Genomic DNA, 24,205 nt, shown 5'->3' with positions numbered 1-24,205 from the left:
TGGATAATGAGCATATTTCTGAACCAATCACTATGTCCGGGGGTGGGAGCAAGGATGGTGGGAGCAACATTCAGTTCCAATAGGTCCCCTTCCTTACCAAAATCAGGCCTGTGCTTTCAGAGGAGCGTGGGAAGGGACGGCTAACCAGGTACTCTGACACCATCAACTCAGCTCTTGGTCCTGATTGTCTCTCTGTTGGCTCCATTTTTTTTTTTTTTTTTTTTTTTTTTTCTGTTTCATGGCAGACTAAATTTCTCTACGTGGAGGAATCCTGAGGAAGTGATTTACCGGCCCAGCCTGGGTCAGGTTCCCACCCTCAAATTAATCAGCTGTGGCCAGAGTTGGGGGTCACCTGGTAACAGGGAGGCTCTGCCGCTGTCCGCAGGAGGCTGGGATGGGCAGTTTATGAAGGCAGGGACAATGCGGAGCAGGCAACCCCAGAATTGTACCCTGAGTTTCCAAGCGGAGGAATATGGCCCGATCTAACCTGCATTTTGGGATGAGTAGGCATTAAAGACGACAGGTTTTTTCCTTTTATTCATAAAAACAAATTTGCAACAATTTATTAAAAATCGATACCATGCAGTAGGGGTACGAGAAATTCCTCATTTACATTTGATTCTGGCAGTTCCAGTCTAATTTAAAGCGTTTGCGCACTAACATCATTGGAAAATGCCTTCAGGCCGAAGCCTCTTCAGAGATGGACGGTGTGTTTGGTGCATATAAAAGAACAGAACCATTAAATAGCTAGAGTCACTTCTGTGGGTCTTGTTATTTTGAGAGGAAATTAAAAAAAAATGGGTGAACCTACAGTATCAGTAAGACAGAGAATGTACTTCGTGAGTTAACCTAGAAGACGGCGCACGCTTAGGAGTCACAAAGGGTTACAGACGCACAGGCTCACCTCCGACAGTCCAATACTTTTGTTTGTTTGTTTTCCTGCTATGCTGGAATAATATTTCTACAGGTATTTTGTGTGTGTGTGTGTGTGTATACATTATGTACAGTTAATTGTCTCTTTCCCTTTGAAAAATTAATGTGGTCCTTTAAATTAAATTTGGTTTTGGTGAAATCAAGAAAGCAAGTAAATACTGGTAATACACAGTGAGTGACAACACCGATTTTTAGTGCCTAAACAGAGAATGACTTCAACTTGACCTGTGATGTGTTAACATTTTTTTTTCCCTAAAAGCTACAGTACCTCCATAACCTCTCTTTGGGGAAGGGGAGCAGAAAGCTATGCTACGTGAAATAGGGTGCTTTGAAATGTTGGCGACGGTAAGATTCCTGTGGGCCCTTTTGTCAAAGCCTGGTGGAGAAAACAGTTTATTCCTGACTGCAGTGGTTCTGGGAAGAGATTATTGCCTGCCTGTTGAAGCTGCCAATAGGTTGCTTTAGGGAGTGAGCCAGCTGCTCAGTTGTGCAGACATCCTGGACGCTGTCATTCGGGCCTTTCTTGAGCAAAGAATGAACCTGTCTAGGAATGTCAGAAAAGTCACTGGGAGCCTCCCTCCAGCCTGGATGTTCTGGGTAGAGGGCTGTGCGGAAAGCTTCTCTGGGCCACAGCCCCCGCTGCAGGGAGGGCTGAAGGTCAGAGTCATACTCATACCTCACGGGTCAGGGCGGCTGCACTGTTTGGTACAAAGTTTTCCTGGACAAGATCAAGTTTCAATCCTCAGAGTGACCTTGTGAGGTAGGCAGGACAGGTGTTATTTCAACCCCAAGTTACAGAGGGGAAACTGAGGCTCAGAGAGACACTAGTGACCTGATCAAGGTCACGCAGGGAGTGGGCAGGGGACTGAGGACTTGAACCCAGGTCTGTCTGACTCACAGGCCAGTGCTCTTAGGGGCTCAATTAAAAGGGAAGAATTATCTTATGAATGGGAATCAATCTGCTGACTGATCACCCTGGTGATCCCAAGGGGAGAGCTCACTGGCTTGTCTGGATGGAAGGCTGCCTTCTGGAAGCCAAGGGAAGCCCTCAGCCAGCAACTCTCTCCCCTATGTCTACAGGGATGTCTTTTACAGAATGCCTCCGATTCACTTTGGTCAGAAACAAAGTTAGTGGGAAAAAAGAAAATCCCAGCCAGCCCTTGGGCCCTGGTGAGAGAGGTTAAAGTGCACAATCTTTCTTTATTGTATTTGCTGGGAACGGACATTCCATGATTAGCTCGGGTGGTCCCCCTGGTTACTGGGAGCACCCGATAGGAACACAAGGACGTGGCCAACGTGGTGGGTGCATGACAGACTGTCGGTGAATGCTGCAGAGCGTGTCTGCAGTGACGTGCCCTAAATCCCCACGGTCCCCGGAATGGGTGTTATTGTGTTAACGTGTGGCATTTACCAGAGTAACAAACATCTCATTGGGTGACACAGGTCCCATCAGGAGCATGTAAGTCAGCCTGCTGCGGTGCCCCAGTGCTCTGCCTGCCTGCGCCAGGGCTGTACCTGTCTGCGCTCCTGCAGACTCCCTGCTCCAGGAAGGCTGGGGTCGGCTGGCCTGGCAGCTGGGGGCCTGGTGGTTCTTCCCACCTCCTCCCCCAGAGTGGAGAAGGGCTAGCCTGAGGGGTCACAGCCGGTGATGTGTGTGCAGAGTGCAGAGGCGGTTTCTTCAGAAGCCTCTTGCCTCCTCCCAAGGCTGCTTGAGTCACTCCGTGACTTCCAGCTGGAGTTCTAGTGCCTCTCTCCTTGTCTAGATTTTTTTTTTTTTTTTTTTTGCAAGTTTGATATCCCAGCTCTTCCTTGTTTGCAGATGTTAAGGAAGAAGTCCCATTTCCATTCCTCTTCTTTGTGAAGAAATAAGAACTTCACAAATAAGGCTCGAGGTCAGGTGCCAAGTCTCCCCCTGCCCCGTCCTGTCCACCTGAGTGCCATCCGAGTGGTCCTGAGAGGCCAGCCATGGTGCCCAGCTTCTCCGCAGCCAGAGCCGACAGTGTTTTTGCAGCAGACGCCTCTGCCCAGTGTGGTTCTGTCACGGGGGAGGCCCCGGGCCCAGGCCTCCCACCCTTACAGGCCCGAGACCATGACTCGGAAGGAGGGTGGCACATGTCTGTGGCGGGGGCTGGCGGTGGGGCTGACACAGGGGCTGACACAGCTGGCGTCCACGCCTCCGATGGATGGGAGGTAGGCGTGGTGGAGGATGGGGAGCTGGAGGGACAGCCGACGCTGGATGCTGGAGAGAAGGAGAGGGAGGAGTGTTAGTGTAGGCTAGCTGGGGGCTCACCAGAAAGTTCCTTGGACTCGCTTTGGCTAAAAAATCTGATGACAGGAGTATATTTTTCTCTGAATCCAAGATCTGTCCATTCAATCATCTAACCATTCAGCCATCCAGCAGGTATTTAATGAGGGCCCATATGTACCAGCTACTGCCCTGGGAATAACCAGGGAGACTGGAACAAACAAGGGAGATGAGTCTTCTTGAGCTTTGGTCCAGGATTTGGTGATTATTATAAATGTCCTAGCAGAAAAGATGCTCCTTGACTTACGATGGGTTACATTCCCATAAACCCATTGTAAGTTGAAAATATCGTAAGTTGAAAAATGCATTTAATCCACCTAACCTACCAAACATCCTAGCTTAGCCTCGCCTACCTTAAATGTGCTCAGAACACTTACATCAGCTTACTGTTGGGCCATGTCATCTAACACAAAGCCTATTTTATAAAAGAGTGTTAAATATCTCATGCAATTTACTGAATACTGTACTGAATGTGTATCACTTTCACACCATTGTAAAGCTGGAAAATGGTAAGTTGGAGACTGTATTACTAAGGACAAGGTTTTGCCTTTGTAACAGGGTTTTGCTGCAAACCAGACATTTCTCCTTCTCTACTCTTACAAACCTCCACAGGGCTTTCAGTTCCGTCCCTGAAAGACTTCTCACCTGCTCTATCCTTCCTCTCTCCCCTCTGCCTCTGCTTTGCCCAGGACCGCATCTCTTCTTGCTGGGCCAATTCCCACAGGCTTTCAGCTTCTTTGGTAACTAGTGTTATCGTTCCAACACTAGGAAGCCAAGGAAGGGAAAAAAAGGACACTGATGTGATATTCGGGGCTCCCTAAGTTCTGTCTCTGGATCAGAAGTTTCCAGGTGAATCTTCCATTCTCTCCACCTGTAAGCCCTGCCCTCTGGCAGCTAGTTTCCCTGGAAACCCTGCTTCTGGGTGCTCTTCTGCTGTTTTCCTCCTGCAAGACTCTTTCTCTGCTTCCTGACATCATGAACTGTGTTTCCTTCAAGATCCAGTTTAAATATCACCTTGTTTGTGCTCACTGTCTGCTAAGAGAACCCTTCCTCTGCTAAGCAGAACCCTTGGTAAATACCCAGAAATGAAGCCAGAAAAAGCTGGAGGCAAGGTGGAGCTGGGCGTGGGTTAGCAAATGATGGAGGAGCAGCAAGGGAAAAGGGAGCTGCCCTCTGACTCCCTTCTCATTGCCACACCCTTCTGGTCTTAATGACTGTCATGTCACTTTGTTGAAAAGGCTGCTTGCGGCAAATGTGCCCAGGTGACTGCTTCTCTGCTTGGCTCAGCCGCCTTCTTGCACAGCTCTCCATGGGTGCAACTTTCCTACCGCATTCCTTGAGAGAAGGGACTGAGTTTTTATGGCTTCTTGTGTTCCCAGTCCCTGACCACTCACGTGCAAAAAAGCAAAGCACAAAAACCCCAGATCTTAACAAACACCCAATAGGCAAAAGAAATACTGCTATTCCCATTATAAAAAAGAGGGAAGAGTACAGAGTTCAGGAAACTTCCCCATGGAAACAAAACCAGAACTGAGGAAGTTGGAATTCTTGCTGCTTCTGTTCAACCACATTGTTTTGTGGTGGAGGCAAATCAATTCATGGGGGCAGCCTTATGCCAGCTGGGTGTGCCCTTGGGGTTCATTTAGGTCACTGGTTGGTTCTGAGATAGATGAGTACAGATGAAGTGCTGCCCACATTTTCCAGAAAGACTCCTCCCAAGAGACACCTCACAGGTATGCATGGAACTACAGTGTTGGAGACCTCATTCTGAAGTTAAAGTTGAACCTGTATAATGTCAGCTGAAGTCTGTGTCTTAAGGCAAGATCATGCTGGCAAGAAGTCCAGGACAAAAAGGGAAGAATAAACTTTGACTTGGGAAAAGGGTGCCCTGTTCAAGAAGCCAGGGCAGGGCTGTCTGCCTAGGCAAGGTGGGTGCTGGGGTTGTCAGAGCATTCTTCTGTCTGTGAGGATCCTGTTCACCTTTCCTTCATTCAACAAATGCTTGTCAAGAACCTACTCACTGGCAGAACCTGTGTTTGGTGCAGGGGACACATGAAGGACTCATACCTTACTCTCAAGGTGCTTACACTCTACTGGAGGCAACTGCTAGGCAAACTGCTGACAAATTCCATGTAACTCTCACTCACTGTCCTGGACAGTAAGCTGGCCAGGCCTTGGAGCTAGTTGGGTTGATACGCTATTAGCTCTAATACTAAGGAGCCCCAAATGATGCTGCAATTGGTGATTTGGCTGCTTTTGCTGGTTCCTTATTGCTTGTCACTTCCAGAGGCCAAGTTTCAAAGTTTGTATTTCTTTTCTTTTCTTTCTTTTTTTTGAAACAGAGTTTCACTTTTGTTGCCCAGGCTGGAGTGCAATGGCTCGATCTCGGGATCTCGGCTCACCGCAACCTCTGCCTCCTGGGTTCAAGCGACTCTCCTGCCTCAGCCTCCCGAGTAGCCAGGATTACAAGTGTGGGCCACCATGTCCAGCTAATGTTTTTGTACTTTTAGTAGAGATGGTGTTTCTCCATGTTGGTCAGGCTGGTCTCGAACTCCTGACCTCAGGTGATCCGCCCACCTTGGCCTCCCAAAGTGCTGGGATTACAGGCGTGAGCCACTGCGCCCAGCCCAAAGTTTATATTTCTAACTTCTGCTTCCGATGTGCTATAAGATGGGAAGGCCTAAAGCCTAAAGCCTGTGGGAACAAAGCTAACAGAGATGTTCAGGTCTTTGCTTAGATATGACCATCTCATGAAGTCTTCTCTGACCACCCTATTTAAAATGACACTCCCTGACCCCCTTCTCTGCTTTTTCTCCAAAGCTCCTATTGTTTGACATGCCATATTTCGCTTTTTTATTAAGCTATCACCCTTCTAGATAGAATGGAAGCTCCATGAAGATAGGAATTTTAGTCCGTTTTCTTCACTGCTGTAACCCTAGCACCTATGCCTGACATACAGGAGGTCTCAGTAAACCGTCAAGTAAATGCATTTAGCAAGGTTAAATTTTACACGTAACAAAGGCAGTGTCCTGCAGTAGAGAACATTGGATTTGATGTTGGACAGATGTGAATTCAAGTCCTATTTCCTGCATGTAGCAATTGAGTGAGCTTTGGCAAGTCACCTCCTCTTTTTGAATATTAGTTTATTCATCTGTAAAAAGAGCATTGTAATTGGACTTCATCATGGGATGGCTGTGGAAAGCAAATAAAATAATGGATGTGAGAACATGGTGCAAATTGCAAACTCTTGTGCGGGAGTGACGTATTTAGTCTTCAGTTATAATTCTCAAGGAGAAGGTACTTACTGTTCTGGAGAGTTTATATCTTCTATAGGATCTTTGCACGTTCGAGAGGGCTCTGTTGTGTTCCACTGTAGCTGGGGATTTTGATCGAGGTGATTTTTTAAAATGGCCTTTCCTCCATCTGAATGCAAAACAATACCACAACACGTTCTGTTAACTTAGTTTTTAAAAATCAACAATGCAACTTTTTGTAGGATGATACCCCAGGAGAGAGAATGCAAAAGAGCCCATTATCCCTCCGTGTTCGTTAAGCTGAGGTCTGTGTAGCGGCTCTCCCGGGACCCAGGCAGTGAGCTGAGAAGCCTCCAGCAGTCAGCAGTCAGGGATGGAAGCAATGTGCTGGGGATTTGTGTGGCATGCCCCGCGTTCTCCTCTCCAAGAACAAAAGGGGAAAATCAAGTCGACTAATGTAGGAAACATAACTTAGAAACAAGAGGTTCTAACAGTCTTTTCCACGGGCACATAGGGATGTAATGACAAAGAAAAAAACTCCAAGGTATATTTTTCATAGAGCAGCAAAGATTGCAAAGAGAAAGAATAGTCAGTAAACTGCTGGTGGGAGAATAAATGGACATCATCTTACTGGTGGGCACTGTTGATCTGTGTCAAACACCATAAAAGGACCTACTTTTTACCCAGAATTTCTACTTCTTGAAATTATCCTAAGGAAATAATTAAGGATCTATGCAAAGAGATATACAAGATGTTCAACCTTGGCATCTCTTTTTTTTTTTTTTTAGATGGAGTCTCACTCTGTCACTCAGGATCGTGCCACCAGTGGCATTATCTTGGCTCACTGCAAACTCCACCTCCTAGGATTAAGTAATTCTCCTGTCTCAGCCCTGAGCAGCTAGGACTACAGGTGCATGCCACCATGCCCAGCTAATTTTTTGTATTTTTAGTAGGGACGGGGTTTCACCATATTGGTTAGGGTGGTCTCGAACTCCTGACCTCAGGTAATCCACCTGCCTCAGCCTCCCAAAGTGCTAGGATTATAGGTGTGAACCACTGCGCCCAGCCTCAAACTGAGTATCATTTATTTTTATTTTATTTATTTATTTATTTATTTTTAATTTTTTTTCTGAGACGGAGTCTTGCTCTGCCGCCCAGACTGGAGTGCAGTGGCCAGATCTCAGCTCACTGCAAGCTCCACCTCCCGGGTTTACGCCATTCTCCTGCCTCAGCATCCCAAGTAGCTAGGACTACAGGCGCCCGCCTCGTCGCCCGGCTAGTTTTTTGTATTTTTTAGTAGAGACGGGGTTTCACCGTATTAGCCAGGATGGTCTCGATCTCCTGACCTCGTGATCCGCCCGTCTTGGCCTCCCAAAGTGCTGGGATTACAGGCTTGAGCCACCGCGCCCAGCCTCTGAGTATCATTTATAATATTAAAATGTTGGAACTAATCTGAATTTGTCTGGTAATAATGGATTAGTTACATAAGTTATAGGACCTCCATTCAAAATAATATTGTGTAGCCACAAAACATGGTGATTTAAATTCTCTCAACTCTCTTTGTGCTTCAGGACCATACAAGGAGATTTAAAGACATATAAAAATCAGGTTCCCACCTGAGATTCGGATTCATGTGGTCTGGAAGGGAGCACTGGTGTCTTTGTTTTCGCTTCAGTGGGCAACCTTGTATGTATGTCATTTTGCACCTACGTGAGTACAGCTGCTCCTCATTATTCATGAATTTTGTATTTGTGACCTCCTCTTCTCACTAAAATTTATTTGTAATCCACAAATCAATATTTTAATGCTTTTGTGGTCATTTGCTGACATGCACAGTGTGGGAAAATGTGAGTTGCCTGATGCACGCGTTCCCAGCTGAGGTTGAACAGGGTGATGCACTGCCTTAGCGCTTAGCTCCTATATTGTAAATAAGTATCTTTCTGGAGGTTTATTTAGTGACATGTTTTTCACATTTTGTGCTGTGTGTTGGTGAGTTTGCTGTTGAAAATGGCCCCCAAGCACAGTGCCGAAGTGCTGGCTAGTGTCCCTAAGCGCAAGAGGGCTATGATGTGCCTTATGGACAGAAAATACATGCGTTAGATAAGCTTCCATCAGGCATGAGCTATAGTGCTGTTGGTCATGAGTGCAATGCTAATTAAATCATATATATTTAAAAAGATGTCTTTTTTTTTTTTTGAGACGGAATCTCACTCTGTCTCCAGGTGGAATTCCGTGGTGCGATCTCGGCTCACTGCAACCTCTGCCTCCCGGGTTCATGCGATTCTCCTGCCTCAGCCTCCCGAGTAGCTGGGATTACAGGTACGTGTTATCATGCCCAGTTAATTTTTGTATTTTTAGTAGAGACGGGGTTTCACCGTGTTGGCCAGGATGGTCTCAATCTCTTGACCTCGTGATCCGCCCACCTCGGCCTCCCAAAATGCTGGGATTACAGGCTTGAGTCACTGCGCCCAGCCTAAATAAGATGTCTTTAAACAGAAATATGCATACAACAAAATTATATGTTGATTGGTGGACAAAAATGTCAACTTGTGATGTCAGCCTGTGAGAGACTCCCAGGAACCTAATCCTGTATAGGAGCAATGGTTCAGTATTCACAATCCACTGTTGATGGAGGCTTTACAGAAAGAACATAACTACCGCTACTGTAAATCAGCAGAATCGACCGTATATCATACTGCTATGGTCTGAACTTGTCCCCCTAGATTCATGTGTTGAAACTGAATGAAGAATGTGATAGTGTTAAGAGGTGAGGCCTTTAGGAGGTAATTAAGTCGTGAAGGCGGAGCCCGCATGGATGAGGTTAGGGCCCTTATAAAAGGGCTTGAGAAAGTGGGTTTGCCCCTTCCCCCGCTCCTTCTGCCACATGAAGATGCAGAGTTCCTCCCCTCCAGAGGATGCAGCGATCCAGGTGCCATCTCAGAAGTGGAGGCTGGACCCTCCCCAGACACTGAACCTACTGGCACCTAGATTTAGGACTCCCCAGCCTCCAGAACTGTAAGAAATACATTTCTGTTATTTATAAATTACCAAGTCTGCAGTATTGTGTTATAGCAGCACAAACAGACTAAGGCATGGAGAATAAATCCCCAAAGTGGGATTGCTGGGTCTGAATGATTTCTGTTTCAACCAGCAACATTTGAGAATGCCTCTCTCATAACCTGTTTTCTGGCACTCTGAGCAGCTTTTTGATCTCTGATCTGTGGCAGTCTTTGAGGCAAAAATGGTATCTCATTGCAGATTTAATTTGCATTCCTTTAATAAGGAATGAGATTGATCATCTTTTCATAAGTGTAAGAACGATTTCCAGTTCCTTTTATGAGAACTCTCTTTTGCTCATTTTTCTTTTGAGATGTTGGTCTTTTCTTACTAATTGGTATACAATTATACATACTTTTTGTATTACTACATATCATTTCTCCTTATATATAAGGGCATAAGCTTGTTATCTGAGTTAATTTTTGGCTTTGTTTGATTTTTTTGGCTGTACTTATCGTGGCTTTTGCATTATGAAAGACATTCTTTTTGTACCTAAATTTATCAACCTTTCCTTTTGTGATTTCTGTTTTGCATCAAACTGAGACAGGTCCTCCTCTCTCTGAGATTTTTTTTTAATTTTACTTTGGTTTCTTCTAGTACTTTCATGTTTTCACTTTTTATATTTAAATTTTTTATTCATTGGAATTAATTTTTGTGAGTTTAGGATCTACCTTATTCTCCTCCAGATGCCTACCTATTTATCCCAATGAAATTTATTGAATAATTCCTTTTTTCCAACAAATTTTAAATTCCCACTTTTACCAGATACTAAAGTTATTAGAAGTAATTTTTATTCTTGTAATTTCTTTATTACCTCAATTTAAACATTTTTGTAATAACCATGTTACATAATATTAATTACAGAATATTGCTACTGTAATAAGACCACTTATTACTTATATAATAAGAATAAAAGGCCGGGCATGGTGGTTCATGCCTGTAATCCCAGCACTTTGGGAGGCTGAGGTGGGTGGATCACCTGAGGTCAGGAGTTTGAGACCAGACTGGCCAACATGGTGAAACTCCATCTCTACTAAAAGTACAAAAAATTTAGCTGGGTGCAGTGGCAGGCACCTGTAATCCCAGCTACTTGGGAGGCTGAGGCAGGAGAATCGCTTGAACTTGGGTGGCAGAGGTTGCAGTGAGCCGAGATCGTGCCATTGCACTCCAGCCTGGGCAACAAGAGCGAAACTCCGTCTCAATAAATAAATAAATAAATAAATTAATTAATTAAAAGAAACAAAGATTTTTCATTGATTTAAACTAATGTTATAACAAATTGATGAATACATGCTAATGGAAAAAACCAAGCCATAGAGAAATATAAAAAAGGTAATGTGGCTGGGCGCAGTGGCTCACGCCTGTAATCCCAGCACTTTGGGAGGCTGAGGCGGGCAAATCACTTGAGGTCAGGAGTTTGAGACCAGCCTGGCCAACATGGTGAAACCCCGTCTCTATAAAAAAACAAAAGTACAAACATTAGCTGGGTGTGGTGGTGGGCACCTGTCATCCCAGCTACTCAGGAGGCTGAGGCAGGAGAATTGCTTGAACCAGGGAGGCAGAGGTTGCAGTGAGCTGAGATCATGCCACTGCACTCCAGCCTGGGCGACAGAGTGAGATTCCATCTTAAAAAAGTAAAAAATAAAAAATAAAAAATAAAAAAAAAAAGGGTAATGTAAAATAGTCCCTTCTCACTCACTTTCCACAATACCATTTCTTTTCACACGAGTCAATACTGTTAGCAATTTGGTGTTTGTTTTTCTAAACCTTTTAAAAAATGCATTCACACACACGTATATGCATTTGTGTGTCCCATAATCATAATGTTGGCTTTCATCTTGCTTTTTTCACCTGGAGATGTTTCCATATCTGCACAAATAGACTCACCTCACTTTTTAATAGCTATAAAATGGTACCCTGTTTGGCTATATCTTAATTAATGAAACCACCCCCAAATAATGAACATTTAAGTTAATTCTAGTTTTTCTCACCTACAGACAGCATTGTGATGAACATCTCTGTGTTCATCTCTGCACACCTGGGAGTATTTGCGAGGGGCAGGTTCCTGCTAGTAGAACTGCCAGGTCAAGAGGTTTAACATGGAGCATTTAGACAGTGCCAGGCTGACTTCTAATGCATTGCAGGAGAATGCTCATTTCCAAATACTCTTACCAACTCTGGTAACCTTTTAAATTTTTTTCAAAAGGTAGGCAAAAATGGTTTTTTTTGTGTGTGTGTTTTTTAAAATTTATTTTTGTAGAGATGGGGTCTTGCTATGTTGTCCAGGCTGATCTCAAATTCCTGGACTCAAGTGATTCTCTAGCTTTGGCCTCCCAATATGCCGGGATTACAGATGTGAGCCATTGCGCCTGGCAGGTTTGTGTTATTGTAGCTTGCAATTCCCAAGTGGGTGGTGAGATTGAGCATCCTATCCTAACTAACTGACCACTCTTTTCTTGCACATTGATGAGGTATATTTGAAACCGCGAAATATTGTTCAGGGAAGAAAGGGTAAACTATTCACTAAGAACAAAAGGGAAAACAAAATGTGTCTGCCCCCAGTCAGGACACTGGGAATGCTGGCCCCAGTGTGTAGGTGTGGAGCTGGAAGCCGAGGGATGGGAAATTGAAGCCCCAGGCCTAGGCAGGGTGAGGCTCAAAGCAGACAGTGAACTGTGGTCAGCAGACAGAGGTTCCAGGTGTGCCAGCTCTGCGTGTCTGAGTCCCGTGCCCTGTTTGGACCTGTTTCTTCACCTAAAAAATGGAAGATGAACAGCTGGTGTTTGAAACCAAAGTCCCTACCACATTCTGGGGCCTTGGCTCTCTTACCTGTGCTCTCAGTGAAGTTTCCCAGGTTGAGGATGTCATTGAGCTCTTGGTAGTGGTTCTGTTTAATGTAGGTGGTCTTTTCTGGTGTGTCCTGCAGCTGCATGGTGACCTCCTCCAAGTCTTTATCCAGCTAGAAGAGAAAGGTTCCAGTTGAGTCAGGGTCCCTGGCCCAGCCCTGGTAGCTAGGCCACTAGGGCCAAAAGGTGGGTCACAGGGCTGGGCCTTTACCTGTATTCAGAAGTGCCCTGAGAATCAGAGGGGTTATTGCATGTTGGTATGGAGATGCAGAAGGACCCTGACAGCTCTTTGTTCAAGGAGAAGCTATGATGAGAGGGACCTGGGGTTTGCAATTATGTGTTCAGTGTAGGCTTGGGCCTTGATGAAGCAGACAAGCAAGCCCAGGGAGGTAGGGCAGGGACAGCATAAGAGCTCAGGCTCTGGACAGGCCTCATGCAAACCCAAGGCTGCCCCTTACTTACAGTGAGGTTCTCCTGGCTTGTGAGAACCCAGTCTCAATTTCTTTTTCTGTAGAATGGGGTAATAATAGTACCTACTTCAGGGGGAGGTTGTGAAGATTAAACGAGATAATACATGGAAAGTTTAGCCCAGTGCCTGACACATAATAAGGGCAACCTGCTACTACAATAATATTACTATTATTACAGGGTCTCACTGTGTCACCCAGATCAGAGTGCAGTGGTACAATTACAGTTTACTGTAGCCTTGACCTCCTAGGCTCAAGCCATCCTCCCACCTCACCCTCCTGAGTAGCTGGGACTACAGGTGCACGCCGCCACACCTGTCTATTTTTTATTTTTTTTTGGTAGAGATGGGGTCTCTCTATGTTCCTCAGGCCGGTCTTGAACTCCTGAGCTCAAGTGATCCTCCCACTTTGGCCTCCCAAAGTGCTGGGTTTATAGGCATGAACTACTGTGCCTGGACTTATAATTACTATTATTGATACTTAACAGGACCCATAGTGGGGAGGACAGACATGCAGGGGTCGCAAGCTCTGAGCCTCTCGCTATCATGGAGACCCTGACCTGCAGGGGCTCACTCAGAGGAGTTAATCAGGATGGGTTCCAGTCATCCCCATGTTTTTATTTTTAGAGACAAGGTTTCTCTATGTTGCCCAGGCCGGTCTTGAACTCCTGGGCTCAAGCGATCCTCCCACTTTGGCCTCCCAAAGCGTTGGGATTACAGGTGTGAGCCATGGCACCTGGCCCATTCCCAGGTTATATAAAAATCAGGTGCAAGTCCTGGGGCAATTCAGCCCCAGAGAAGCCTGGGCAATATGAGTGTTGGTAGTTGTGGGGGGTGGTAGTCGGGGTGGGTGGTGAACATCTGTGATATTACCATATCTATATACATATAATGGCTTTCATCCATGATTCCTGGCTCCTGTATCTCTTGTAACAGTCTTTTGTTGTAATGTTGGGGCATTTTAGGCCTCAGGAACAGGCCTCATGAAACAGAATCATGCTCTCTGACCTTCTCCTGTCCTTTCTCACCTGCTCAAGGCAGGACTCCAATCTGATTGTAGGTCAAAAGACCTTTATCACAGAGAGAGTCCTGCCCATACCCTGGAGGAAAGAATACTACAGAGAGGCCAAGAAAAGTCTGAACAGACAGACCTTGCTGGGTTTAGATCATGCGTTTTTGTCCAATCACATTTCTACACAGTTGTCAGTCATGCCTCGTGTAATGAAGCCTGCATAAAAACTCAAAAGAACAGGGTATGAAGAGCTTCTGGGTAGCTGAACACGTGAAGATTCCTGGAGCGTGGGGCCCAGGGAGGCAGGGAAGTTCCACACCCTTTCACCCATCCCTTGCTCTGTGCATCTCTTCATTCGTGTCCTTGGTAATAAGCTGGTAAATGTGTTTCCCTGGGTTCCGGGAGCCCCTCTAGCAAAGTAATTCAACCCAAAGCGGGATCCTGGGAGTCCCAACTTGAAGCTGGTTGGTCAGAAGTTCCAGAGGTCTGACTTGTGGCCGGTATCTGAGGGTGGGGTGGGGGTCAGGGGGAACCTTGGGGACTAAGCCCTCAACCTGTGGGATCTGAAGCTATCTCTAGATCCATAGTATTGGAATTGAACTGGAGGCGCCCAGCGGGTGCCTGCCGCTCGTTGGTGGGGAAACCCCCACACACATGTGGTCACAGAAGTCTTCTGTGTTGATTGTTGTATTGGTGCAAGAGCACAGGAAAAACATGGTTAGAGGACTTTTCCAAACAGCATCCTGCTGTAGTATAAGGGAGGAGATCTGATAAACTATCAGATGCTGTTCTGATGTCAGGAATACAGCCATGAAATTGTTTAATACATTTTCATGTGGAGGAGGAGGGAGAGAGATACTCTTTTCTATGTGACTTAAATGGCAGAAGTAGGATCAAAGGGTGGGGACAACAGGAGGCCAGATTGTGATTCATTTCCAGGAAAAATAACACAACAATTTAGAGTTTTAAATAGTGGCTTGGGTTTCCTAACGTGAGTGAACTCTTCATTGCTGAAGTGTGCAAGTAGAAGCAAAATGCACAGTGACATGGTAGTACTCATCATGAGAGGTCTGATATGGAAACAGAGCCTGTAATAGGCTTTGGGGGACAGAAACCCTTCTTAGTTTGCTCTGGCAGCTGCTGGTGGGTTGCCCCATCCTAAAGCAGTCATCTTTAGGTGCGCAGACAACTGTGTGGTGGCTCTCTGTGGCAGAATTCTGTGAGCCCCCCAAAGGGCTGCCAGATCTAGCAAATAAAAACCCAGAATGTCCAGTCAAATTTGAGTTTCGGATAACGAGTTCTTTTTCAGTATAATTATATCCCAGTATTATTCGGGCTATACTTTTATTGAAAATGTGATTGGTTGTTGATCTGAAGTTTGAATTTAACTGGGCATCCTGTATCTAATCTGGCAACCCTATGTCTCACTTCTTCCTTGCAGCTGTCCAGCTAGAGATCATGTTTCCCAGCCTCCTCTGTCACTGGGTGTGCTCTTGTCAGTTTTTGCTGATGTGACTAGGGCAGAACCAAAATGTGCACAGTCTTTGGTGTTACTGCTTAAGAGGCAGTGCCTCACGTGGACTTTCTATCTCTTCCCCTCCTGACACTGTGAACCGGACATGCCGTCCACCCAGCTCTCCCGCTATGAATGAGAACACCCTGGAGAGTGGGGGAAACCAGAGGGCAGGAACCAAGCCCAGCAATGACCTTGGGGAGCCGAGCTGCCCCACCCGGGACCTCTCTCTTCATGGCCATTAGGTAAAAGGGAAATAAACATATTTTCTTTGGGCCACTTTATTTTGGGGTCTTGTTTAGCCACCATTGTAACCAATGTACTTTCCTTGGTCCCTTTCCTGTCCCCCTCCCTAATCAGAATTCCTTTATTAAAGCAATACACAGCCTGTAGAGCATGGGTCCAGGCATACCGCCAACCCAAAGGGAGGGGTAGAGGAGGGGAGGTAATTTGTTTTCCCTTCCCTGGTCTACAAGGCTTGGGCACAAGGCAATCTGGGCTATGGTCTCTCTGGAATATTCAAGAACCAGTTGAGAACCCTTAGGACAAAGGCGAGGTCTGCAGCACTCTCTCTTGAAAAGTTTCTTTTCACTTTCTCTTCTCTTGTACATCATATAGATGTGGTGGTTGCTGGGTTGTGCTGGGAGAGTGAAAAACTGAGAGGGAGAGAGACACAAAGAGACGCAAAGAGACACTAACGTAGGAAGCTACAATAATCCAGAAGCTCACAAATCTCTCTGAGTTCCTTTCTGTCTGGGGATGGCTTGAATCAGGTGGTGCTGGCCTCCAAGAGCCTGGGCGAGGTGGCCAGTGAGCTCATGTCGGATTCTGACAAACGCCTCTGCGTGGCTTATGTCGCCCCTGGCTCTCGCAGCTGTAACTGCAGCTGATGACACTGCCCGGTCATGCTGCAGGGATGGTCTAGAGGAGCCTGAGAGTCCCTGCCCGGGGTCAGAGGGGCTTCAGTGGCAGACGGGGCCCAGCTACTAGATGCGGAGGGAGGTACCTCTGTGATCTTCATTCGCAGGCGGTGGTTTTCTGACTGTAGGCCCTCCAGGCGGGATGTGCTGGCTTGGTTCACACTGGTGACTGAGGTGGACGTTTTAGAATCTTCTTTCTTCTGATTCTGAGTGAACTGGAATCGCCTGTTCTGCGTTGCTGCATCTGGGTTTGTTCGCAGGGTGATGAGCTGAAAGGACAAAGGTGGGGGCAGGGTTGAAGAGAAAGCCCTGGGTCCTTCCTCCCATCCCACATGGCAGACTCTCCCAGCAGATCCTGCTCTGGAGGCGACAAGAGGCCCCAGGAAGGCCACAGGCTGGGAGTCAGGAGACCTAGGCTCAGGCCAGACTCTGCCACTCACTTGTATGTGACCTTGGGCAGGCCCCTTCCCCTCACCATGCCTCTGTGTCCTTCCTGGTCACTAAGAGTCTAGTCTCCTGACTCTGATGCCACCTGCGTCCCAACCAGGGCCCCTGAGGCCTCCTTCCAGCTGTCTAGCACGTTGCCTTAGGCCTTGATCCTTGTGGAAAAAATAAGCCCCAAGGGCAACAGCTGTGACAATAAAGAGATAGAGGAGAGCGAAGGCCTCTGTTTGTTAAACCATTGATGAGTTCTAGAAGCAGGCTGGTAACAAGCTGTGTCATTGACAAAAGCTTGTTTTTCAGCAGCTTAAAACAACACCTGGTTATTATCTCAGTTTCCGTGAGTTAGGAGTCCGGGCATCACTTAGCTGCATCCAAAGACATTTTGTATAGAAAACAAAAGTTGCCACTTGACCCTGATCTTACCCGCTTATTCTAGAAACATCTATGATCGAGGCAGGCTCTGGGCTCAGCTCTGAAAAGCAGGAGTGGAGGGACCCATGGCCCCTGCTCACTGGGACCTCATGGTCCAGAGGCGTGGGCTGGGGATGAAGGAAGGACTCAATCTTCACCAGGCCAGCGGGTATCAGGGACAGCCCACCACAGTGCCGTGGCCTGCTGGGCTCTGAGGACGGTCTGGAGGGATGGTGGGGGGAAGGAAACTGCAAGGGAAGAACTGGCGTCTGCCAACGCAGGGAAGCCTGGGGGAAACGGCAGGGGAAGGGCAGGTTGGGTGGTGGACAGGGTTCTCTGGGGAGACTAGAGGAGACCCGAGGGTACTGAGAGCCAGCCCAACGTCAGAAACTTGATCCTAGAGCCAGGAGGACAATGAGGAGCTATTGAGCGTGACAGAGCAGAGTGCCACAACTGAAGCTTGGCTTAGAGATCATCTGGCCTCTTTTACAGGATGGAAAGAATGTCAGAGTGCAGGCAGGGAAGTCATGGCGTTGCCCTGGAGTCTGGGTGGGTGTAAACCACTAAGGCGTGTGCACCAGAGGTATTCCAGTGCAGAGCTCACAGTGCCTGGGGTCTGACTGCATGCGCAGGAGGATGGAGGCACCATGGGTAGCCTGTTTGCTGAAAGGGACCCAGGCGATCTTTCCTCTCCCCTGTTCTGAGGCAGATGCCTCCCATTGGGTCAGTAACCCCCTCCCAGCTTTGTAACTCTGTGTCCTGTTCTTTCCTTTTTTGGGCGGGGGGGCGGGTAAAGGGTCTCACTCTGTCACCAAGGCTAGAGTGCAGTGGCACAATCTCAGCTCACCACCACAACCTCTGCTCCTCCAGGCTCAAGTGATCTTCCTACTTCAGCCTCCTGAGTAGCTGGGACTACAGGTGCGCACCACCACACCTGGCTATTTTGTTTTGTATTTTTAGTAGAGATAGGGTGTCACCATGTTGCTCAGGCTGGTCTTGAACTCCTGGCCTCAAGTGATCCTCCTGCCTTGGCCTCCCAAAGTGCTGGGATTATAGGCACGAGCCACCGCGCCCAGCCACCTTCCTTTACTTTTGAGACCCACTGAGGTCAGGCTTCCCTCGACACAGATCACCCTACTGCAGGGGCTCCTAAGAAGAAAGGCCTCTGGCTCACCCGCCCACTGCAAGGTAGGATGGTGTTTGAAAAAAATCACTTTGTCGGGTGCGGTGGCTCATGCCTGTAATCCCAGCACTTCGAGAGGCTGAGGTGGGTGGATCACCTGAGGTCAGGAGTTCCAGACCAGCCTGGCCAACATGGTGAAACCCTGTCTCTACTAAAAATACAAATTTAGCTGGGTGTGGTGGCGTGCACCTGTAATCCCAGCTACTCAGGAGGCTGAGGCAGGAGAATTGCTTGAATCTGGGAGGTGGAGGTTGCGATGAGTCAAGAATGTGCCATTACAATCCAGCCTCAGCAACAAGAGTGAAACTGTGTCTCAAAAAAAAAAAAAAAAAAGAAGAAGAAGAAGAAGAAGAAGAAAAATCTCTCTTCAAGGTGGTCCTGAAGGTCAGCCCTTCAAATAAATGGAACACGTAAGTGGCTGCTAAAAACAGTGATTTTTTTTTGGCGAGGTGGCTCATGCCTGTAATCTCAGCACTTTGGGAGGCCAAGGCCAGAGGATCGCTTGAGCCCAGGAGTCCAAGACCAGCTTGGGCAACACAGGGAGACCCCGTCTCTATAAAAAATTAAAAAATTAGCCAAGTGTGGTGGTGATGCCTGTGGTCCCAGCTACTTGGAAGGCTGAGGCAAGAGAATCATTTGATCCCGGGAGGTTGAGGTTGCAGTAGGCCGAGATTGCATCACTGCACTCCAGCCTGGGTGGCAGAGTGAGAAAACAAACAAAAAAACAAACAAAAAAAGCATTATATCCTAGCTATTAAGAAAAAGGCTGGAAGGGGCCGGGCGCGGTGGCTCTAAGGCCTTAATCCGCAGCATTTATGGAGTTTATTCGAGGCCGAGGCGGGGGGATCACGAGCGTCAGGGAGATCGAGCCATCCTGGCTAACACGGTGAACCCCGTCTCTATAAAAATCAAAAACTAGCGGACGAAGGTGCGCGGCGCCTGTAGTCCAGCCACTCGGGAGGCTGAGGCAGGGAGAATGGCATAAACTCGGGAGGCAGGCTTGCAGTGAGCTGAGGATGCGGCCCCTGTCTCGTTCTCGAGCTTCTGTGTGAGCGAGACAGAGCAGGACTCCGGTCTCTCAACAAAAAATCAACTTAATAATACAAAAAAAATAAAAAAAAAAAAAAGCAAAGGCTGGAATGGAAGGAAACACATGAAAACATTAACAGTAAAGAACACCCCAACAAAACATGACCAGTGATTATTTTGAGTGGTGGGACAAAGGGAGATTTCTGAAAACCTGGCCTTTATTACTCTGCATTTTCTGAACTTTCTATAATGTGAATTGTCTTCATCATAAAAAAGGAATGGGTAAGCCTTTTAGAGAATGGAGAAAAGCCAGCAATGCCCCTGTGCTGGAGTCAGAGGGCAGAGGCCAGGTGGTGGGGCCAGCACCCGTACCTTTGGCACAAACACCAGGCAGAGGGTGATGGTGCTGCAGAAGATGATGACCAGAGCCACGATGCAGAACTGCACGTTGGGCTGGTCCCGGGTCAGGAAGGAGACAGCGGCCCCAATGATGCACATGATCCCCACGTTGTAGACGCTCATCCCGATGTACTTGCTGTCGTTGAGTGCAGGGATGCTGACGTTGCGGGTCTCCCAAGCTAAGAAACAACCGAACAACTGAAATGATGAACAGAAAGGGGAGATGATCGTTACCAAGGGGCGGCACACACCCGCTGCTCTGAGAAGCTGTGGAGTGGAGGGTTACTCAGGAGGTGGGCTGCAGGGAGGGAGGGTGGGGGGCCTTGCTGTCAGCCAGGTCTTCTGGATATCACCATCTGTCTCCACTTGTGACCCTGCTGAGTTGAGTCCCGCCAAGCAAATGCAGACTGGGGATGTGACAGCTCTCCAGTTCTCCTGCACCCCTATGACTGGTTCATGCATAGACCTGCCCGAGGCCACAGTGGAAGGCAACTTCAGATAAGATCTCAACCTTCTTCCTCACTCTCTAGGGAATACTAAGGCCCAGAAGGGGTGAAGAGGTCTGCCCAAGGCCACACAGCAATATGGTAGCAAAAATGGGCTGTGTTTTTAGAAATTCACTCCAGTCTTTTTTCTATTAAACTAAGCAGATCCCTTGTGTCTGAGACTTCTATTGTCCTCAAGTGCACATAGACACCCAGAACAGAGACTACATTTTCCAGCTGCCCTAGAGGCTAGGCGTGGTGTGTTACTAGCTTCTGGACAATGCCTGTAAATAGAAGTGGTGTGCACATGTTCTGGGAAGTGTCTTTAAAGGGAAGAGGTGTTGCTTTTCCTCCTTCCTAACAGCTGGCGTGGAATGTGATGGGTGGAGCTTCAGCATCTGTTTTAGATCACAAGGCTATGATGTGGAACCTGTGTAATGATGATGTGGGGGCTGCAAGATGCAAAGAGCTGAGATTCTGGGAGCCTTACCCCAGCCCTAGATTGCTTAACTCTGGACTAGGTTTACCTGAGAGGAACATTTCCTGTCTCTTCAACCATTATTATTTTGGGTTTTTCTGTGATTTGCAGCTCTACTCATAACCAATAGATGTCTCGACAGAAGTGGACAGGGTAGAGGCCAGCTATGATCTGAAGCAAGGTGTCGAGGGTTTAACCCTTATGGGTGGTCTAAGGGGAGGGCGGGCTGCAGGGACAGTGCAGGTGGGCGTAGGGCAGAATGGTGGTGTGGCGGGCAGGAGGAAGAGCCAAGATGGCTGACTGGTACAGGAACCTCTGCTTTAGTGCAGCCCTCCAAGAGGCCTTCTCACAAAGGCCCCTCTTCCATGTGGCTTCAGCAGGACAGCTTCAGGCATCTGACAGCTGCATGAATCATTTAACATCACACCGAGGACCTGTGTTTAGAGATTTGATGGCCGCATAGTGCTGTGTGGTAGAAGCGGGGCTGGACACAAGGCTGGGGGATATGGAAACTGCTCTGCCATCTGTTGGCTGGGTGACCTGGGCAAGTCAGTCACCTCTCAGGACCTCACTTTCAACGTCTGTGGACTGGGGGGAATAATAATAATAATAATATCAATGTCACAGGGTTTCTGTGTGGATGAAATGGGAGGATGGATGTCAAAGCACTCTGTAGACTGAAATGTTCTGCACCAAGGTAAGTTCAAAGCTATTTGTAATTGATCTTATTTTATACAATCATGATTGTTTTCCTCTCCCTTGTCCTTTATCCTTTCTCTAAATGTGTTATCTCACAGCCTGATTTATTCCTTTTTAAAAATTCCTTTTAAAACGGGGAACCAGGCCAGGCACAGTGGCTCACACCTGTAATCCCAGTACTTTGGGAGGCCAAGATGGGTGGATTACCTGAGGTCACGAGTTTGAGACCAGCCTGGGCAAGGTGGTGAAACTCCAATACTACTAAAAATATAAAAATTAGCTGGGAGCGGTGGTGCATGCCTGTAATTTCAGCTACTTGGGAGGCTGAGGCAGGAGAATTGCTTGAACCCGGGAGGCAGAGGTTGCAGTGAGCAGAGATTGTGCCACTGCACTCCATCTAGCCTGGGTGACAGAGTGAGTGAGACTCTGTCTCAAAAAAATAAAATAAAATAAAATAGGGAACCAGGAGCCCAGGAACCAGATACTGAGTGAGAGAAGAAAACCAACAGCCATTGAAAGCCTGTTCTGTATTGGTTCCTTTACCCATGACCCACTGTGATCCCATGGTAGCTGTGCCATCTTGCAAAGGAAGAAGCAGAGGCTTGGCCAGGAGAGGTGACCTGCTTGGGGTCCCACAGCGTGAATATCAGGGCTGGATGGGCACCAGGACTTGGGCTCTCTGACCAAGAGTCAGTGTGCCCTTCTATCAGCCATGCTACCGATGGGCCACCAAGCCACTGTGAGGGTCTCCACAATAAATGTGGGCTACCCTGGGGACCTAGTTGTTGGCTGTAAATCTCTAAAGAGTGTCAGGAGGAAACACAAAGTAACTTGTTCTTAGGCCCTCAAATAGTAGATTGAGGGTTCATGGGTACAAGTTACACTGAGGAAGATTTCTGCTGAGGATTAGGAAGAACTTTCTAGAAAAGCACTCCATCTGTGGGTTGAATGGTGGCCCTAAAAGATGGTCCATATCTTAATTCCTGAAAACCATGAATGTGACCTTATTTGGAAAAAGGGTATTTGCAGATATAATGAAGGATCTCAAGATGAGATCATCCTGGATTATCTGGAAGGGCCCCAAATCCAATGACAAGTGTTCTTATAAGGGACACATAAAGGAGACCATTGGGGAGAAGAAGAGAAGGCCACGTGGAGACGGAGGTGGAAACTAGAGTCATGCAGTCACAAGCCAAGGCATGCCTGGAACCATCAGGTGCCGGAAGAGGCAAGGAAGGATGCTCCCCTGCAGCCTTCAGAGGGAACACAACTGTCTGGATTTTGGACCTCTGGCCTCCACAACTAGGAAAGAATATATTTCTGTTTGTTTTGTAAGCCACTGTTTTGTGGTAATTTGTTATGACAGCCAAAGGAAACTAACACATTATCCATGAATGGCACAGGCTCCTTTGAAGAGGATGAGCACTCCATCACTGGAGGTATAGAAGCAGTTAGTGAATGAATGCTTTGGGGGAAGCTCAGGGTGGGCTGGGGGTTGGGGCCAAAACATCTGACAGTGGGGTGGACCTAAAGGGCTGTGTGTGCTTCTCCCAGCCTTGAGATTCTGTGGCTCTAAAATAGAAAAGGAGTAGGGGGGTGGCAGTGGGATTTTAGTCATAAACCTTCAGGGCCAGGAGGCTGGGGACAGTTCCTTGCATATTCTAAATGGTAAAGCATTTGCGCTATCAAATATAGCTTTTGTTGACATGAGCTGGCTGAAGCTGTTAGCTTCACGGGAAGACATACAGTCATCTCTCATCTCCAACCACTTTGGAAGTAGGTGGGAGAAGATAATGAATGATCAAAACATGACAAATAAGTCCAGTTTAAAGATGTCAATATGATTCACCATAATCTAATTTCACAGAATGAGTCTCAGAATCAAGGAACATCAAGGCTGGAAGGATCATGGAGAGTGTCTAGATTCACTCTCTTTATTCAACCAGGGCCGGGGGAAGTGTAGGTCATTGACACCAAATGCTTTCCCATGACAGGGAGCTTGTCCTTTTTAGGGGCTCCATGGCATCTATGGACAGTGCTCCCTGTTATAAGAATCCATCTTTACATGGAGATGGAGTCTGCCTTCCAGCAACTTTGCTTAGGGCTGACGGTTCTGCCCTCAGGTCTGTGCCACCCATTGCTGACAGCTCTTCCAAGCTTCTGGTGACTATGAATGTGTCCTTGTCCAAACCCGGGAACTTTGGCTAGTCCTCAAGTTCCTATTTCTATATTGGGTCCCTCCTGTGGACACCCCCAGGGTCATTCCCTTGTGCTCAGATTACAGCCCAGTGGTCCTGTTGCTTGCCTGGGAGCTCAAAAAACTTCTCTGGAAAACCATAAAAGGGTGTCAACTGGTATGAAGTGGGGACCAATCTTTGCCTAGGGTCCTCGTACACACCCTTCTGGCATGGCCTCTCAAAGGACACAGGATCAATCACTAACATTTCTCTGATGCGGCAACAGGTAAGAATGCATTTGAGCAGCATGAGAGATTCCAGTTTATTTGACTTTTGGAGAAGGCTTCAGTTTTGGCCTCTAAGTGGGATCACACAGGGGTGAAGGGTGGCTTAACCTCCCTGTGGAAAGATCTGAGGAGGGTGCAGTGACCAGCTTCGTGTCACTGGAGGGCTTTAAGTGGAAGCATGGTTTATATAGGATATAGGAGAGAAGATTCAAGGATCAACCTGGGCTGAAATACGGTGGGGCTGACCTTTCAAGTTCTCCCTAATGTTGGCATATCACAGCGTGGTTATCAAAAATCTTTGATTTTT

The 24,205-nt window shown here is 47.2% G+C and overlaps 1 protein-coding gene across 1 annotated transcript in view; it reads right to left on the bottom strand.

Moving 5' to 3' along the window:
- Window positions 1-510: 510 nt before the first annotated feature.
- Window positions 511-24,205, bottom strand: part of GABBR2 (gamma-aminobutyric acid type B receptor subunit 2) — a 426,191-nt gene continuing 402,496 nt past the window's right edge. The window contains exons 15-19 of the mRNA XM_017887601.1: window positions 19,746-19,970; window positions 16,393-16,575; window positions 12,379-12,508; window positions 6,544-6,661; window positions 511-3,172 (exon numbers count right to left, since the gene is read on the bottom strand). Coding sequence (XP_017743090.1) covers window positions 3,007-3,172; window positions 6,544-6,661; window positions 12,379-12,508; window positions 16,393-16,575; window positions 19,746-19,970 — 822 coding nt within the window. The 3' untranslated portion in view covers window positions 511-3,006. The remainder of the gene's footprint in view (window positions 3,173-6,543; window positions 6,662-12,378; window positions 12,509-16,392; window positions 16,576-19,745; window positions 19,971-24,205) is intronic.

This window comes from Rhinopithecus bieti, unplaced genomic scaffold (assembly GCF_001698545.2).
Source record: "Rhinopithecus bieti isolate Rb0 unplaced genomic scaffold, ASM169854v2 scaffold_16773, whole genome shotgun sequence".
Classification (NCBI taxonomy): domain Eukaryota; kingdom Metazoa; phylum Chordata; class Mammalia; order Primates; family Cercopithecidae; genus Rhinopithecus; species Rhinopithecus bieti.
Note: the sequence above shows the minus strand (reverse complement) of the source record. Positions and strands in the feature narration are given on the sequence as shown.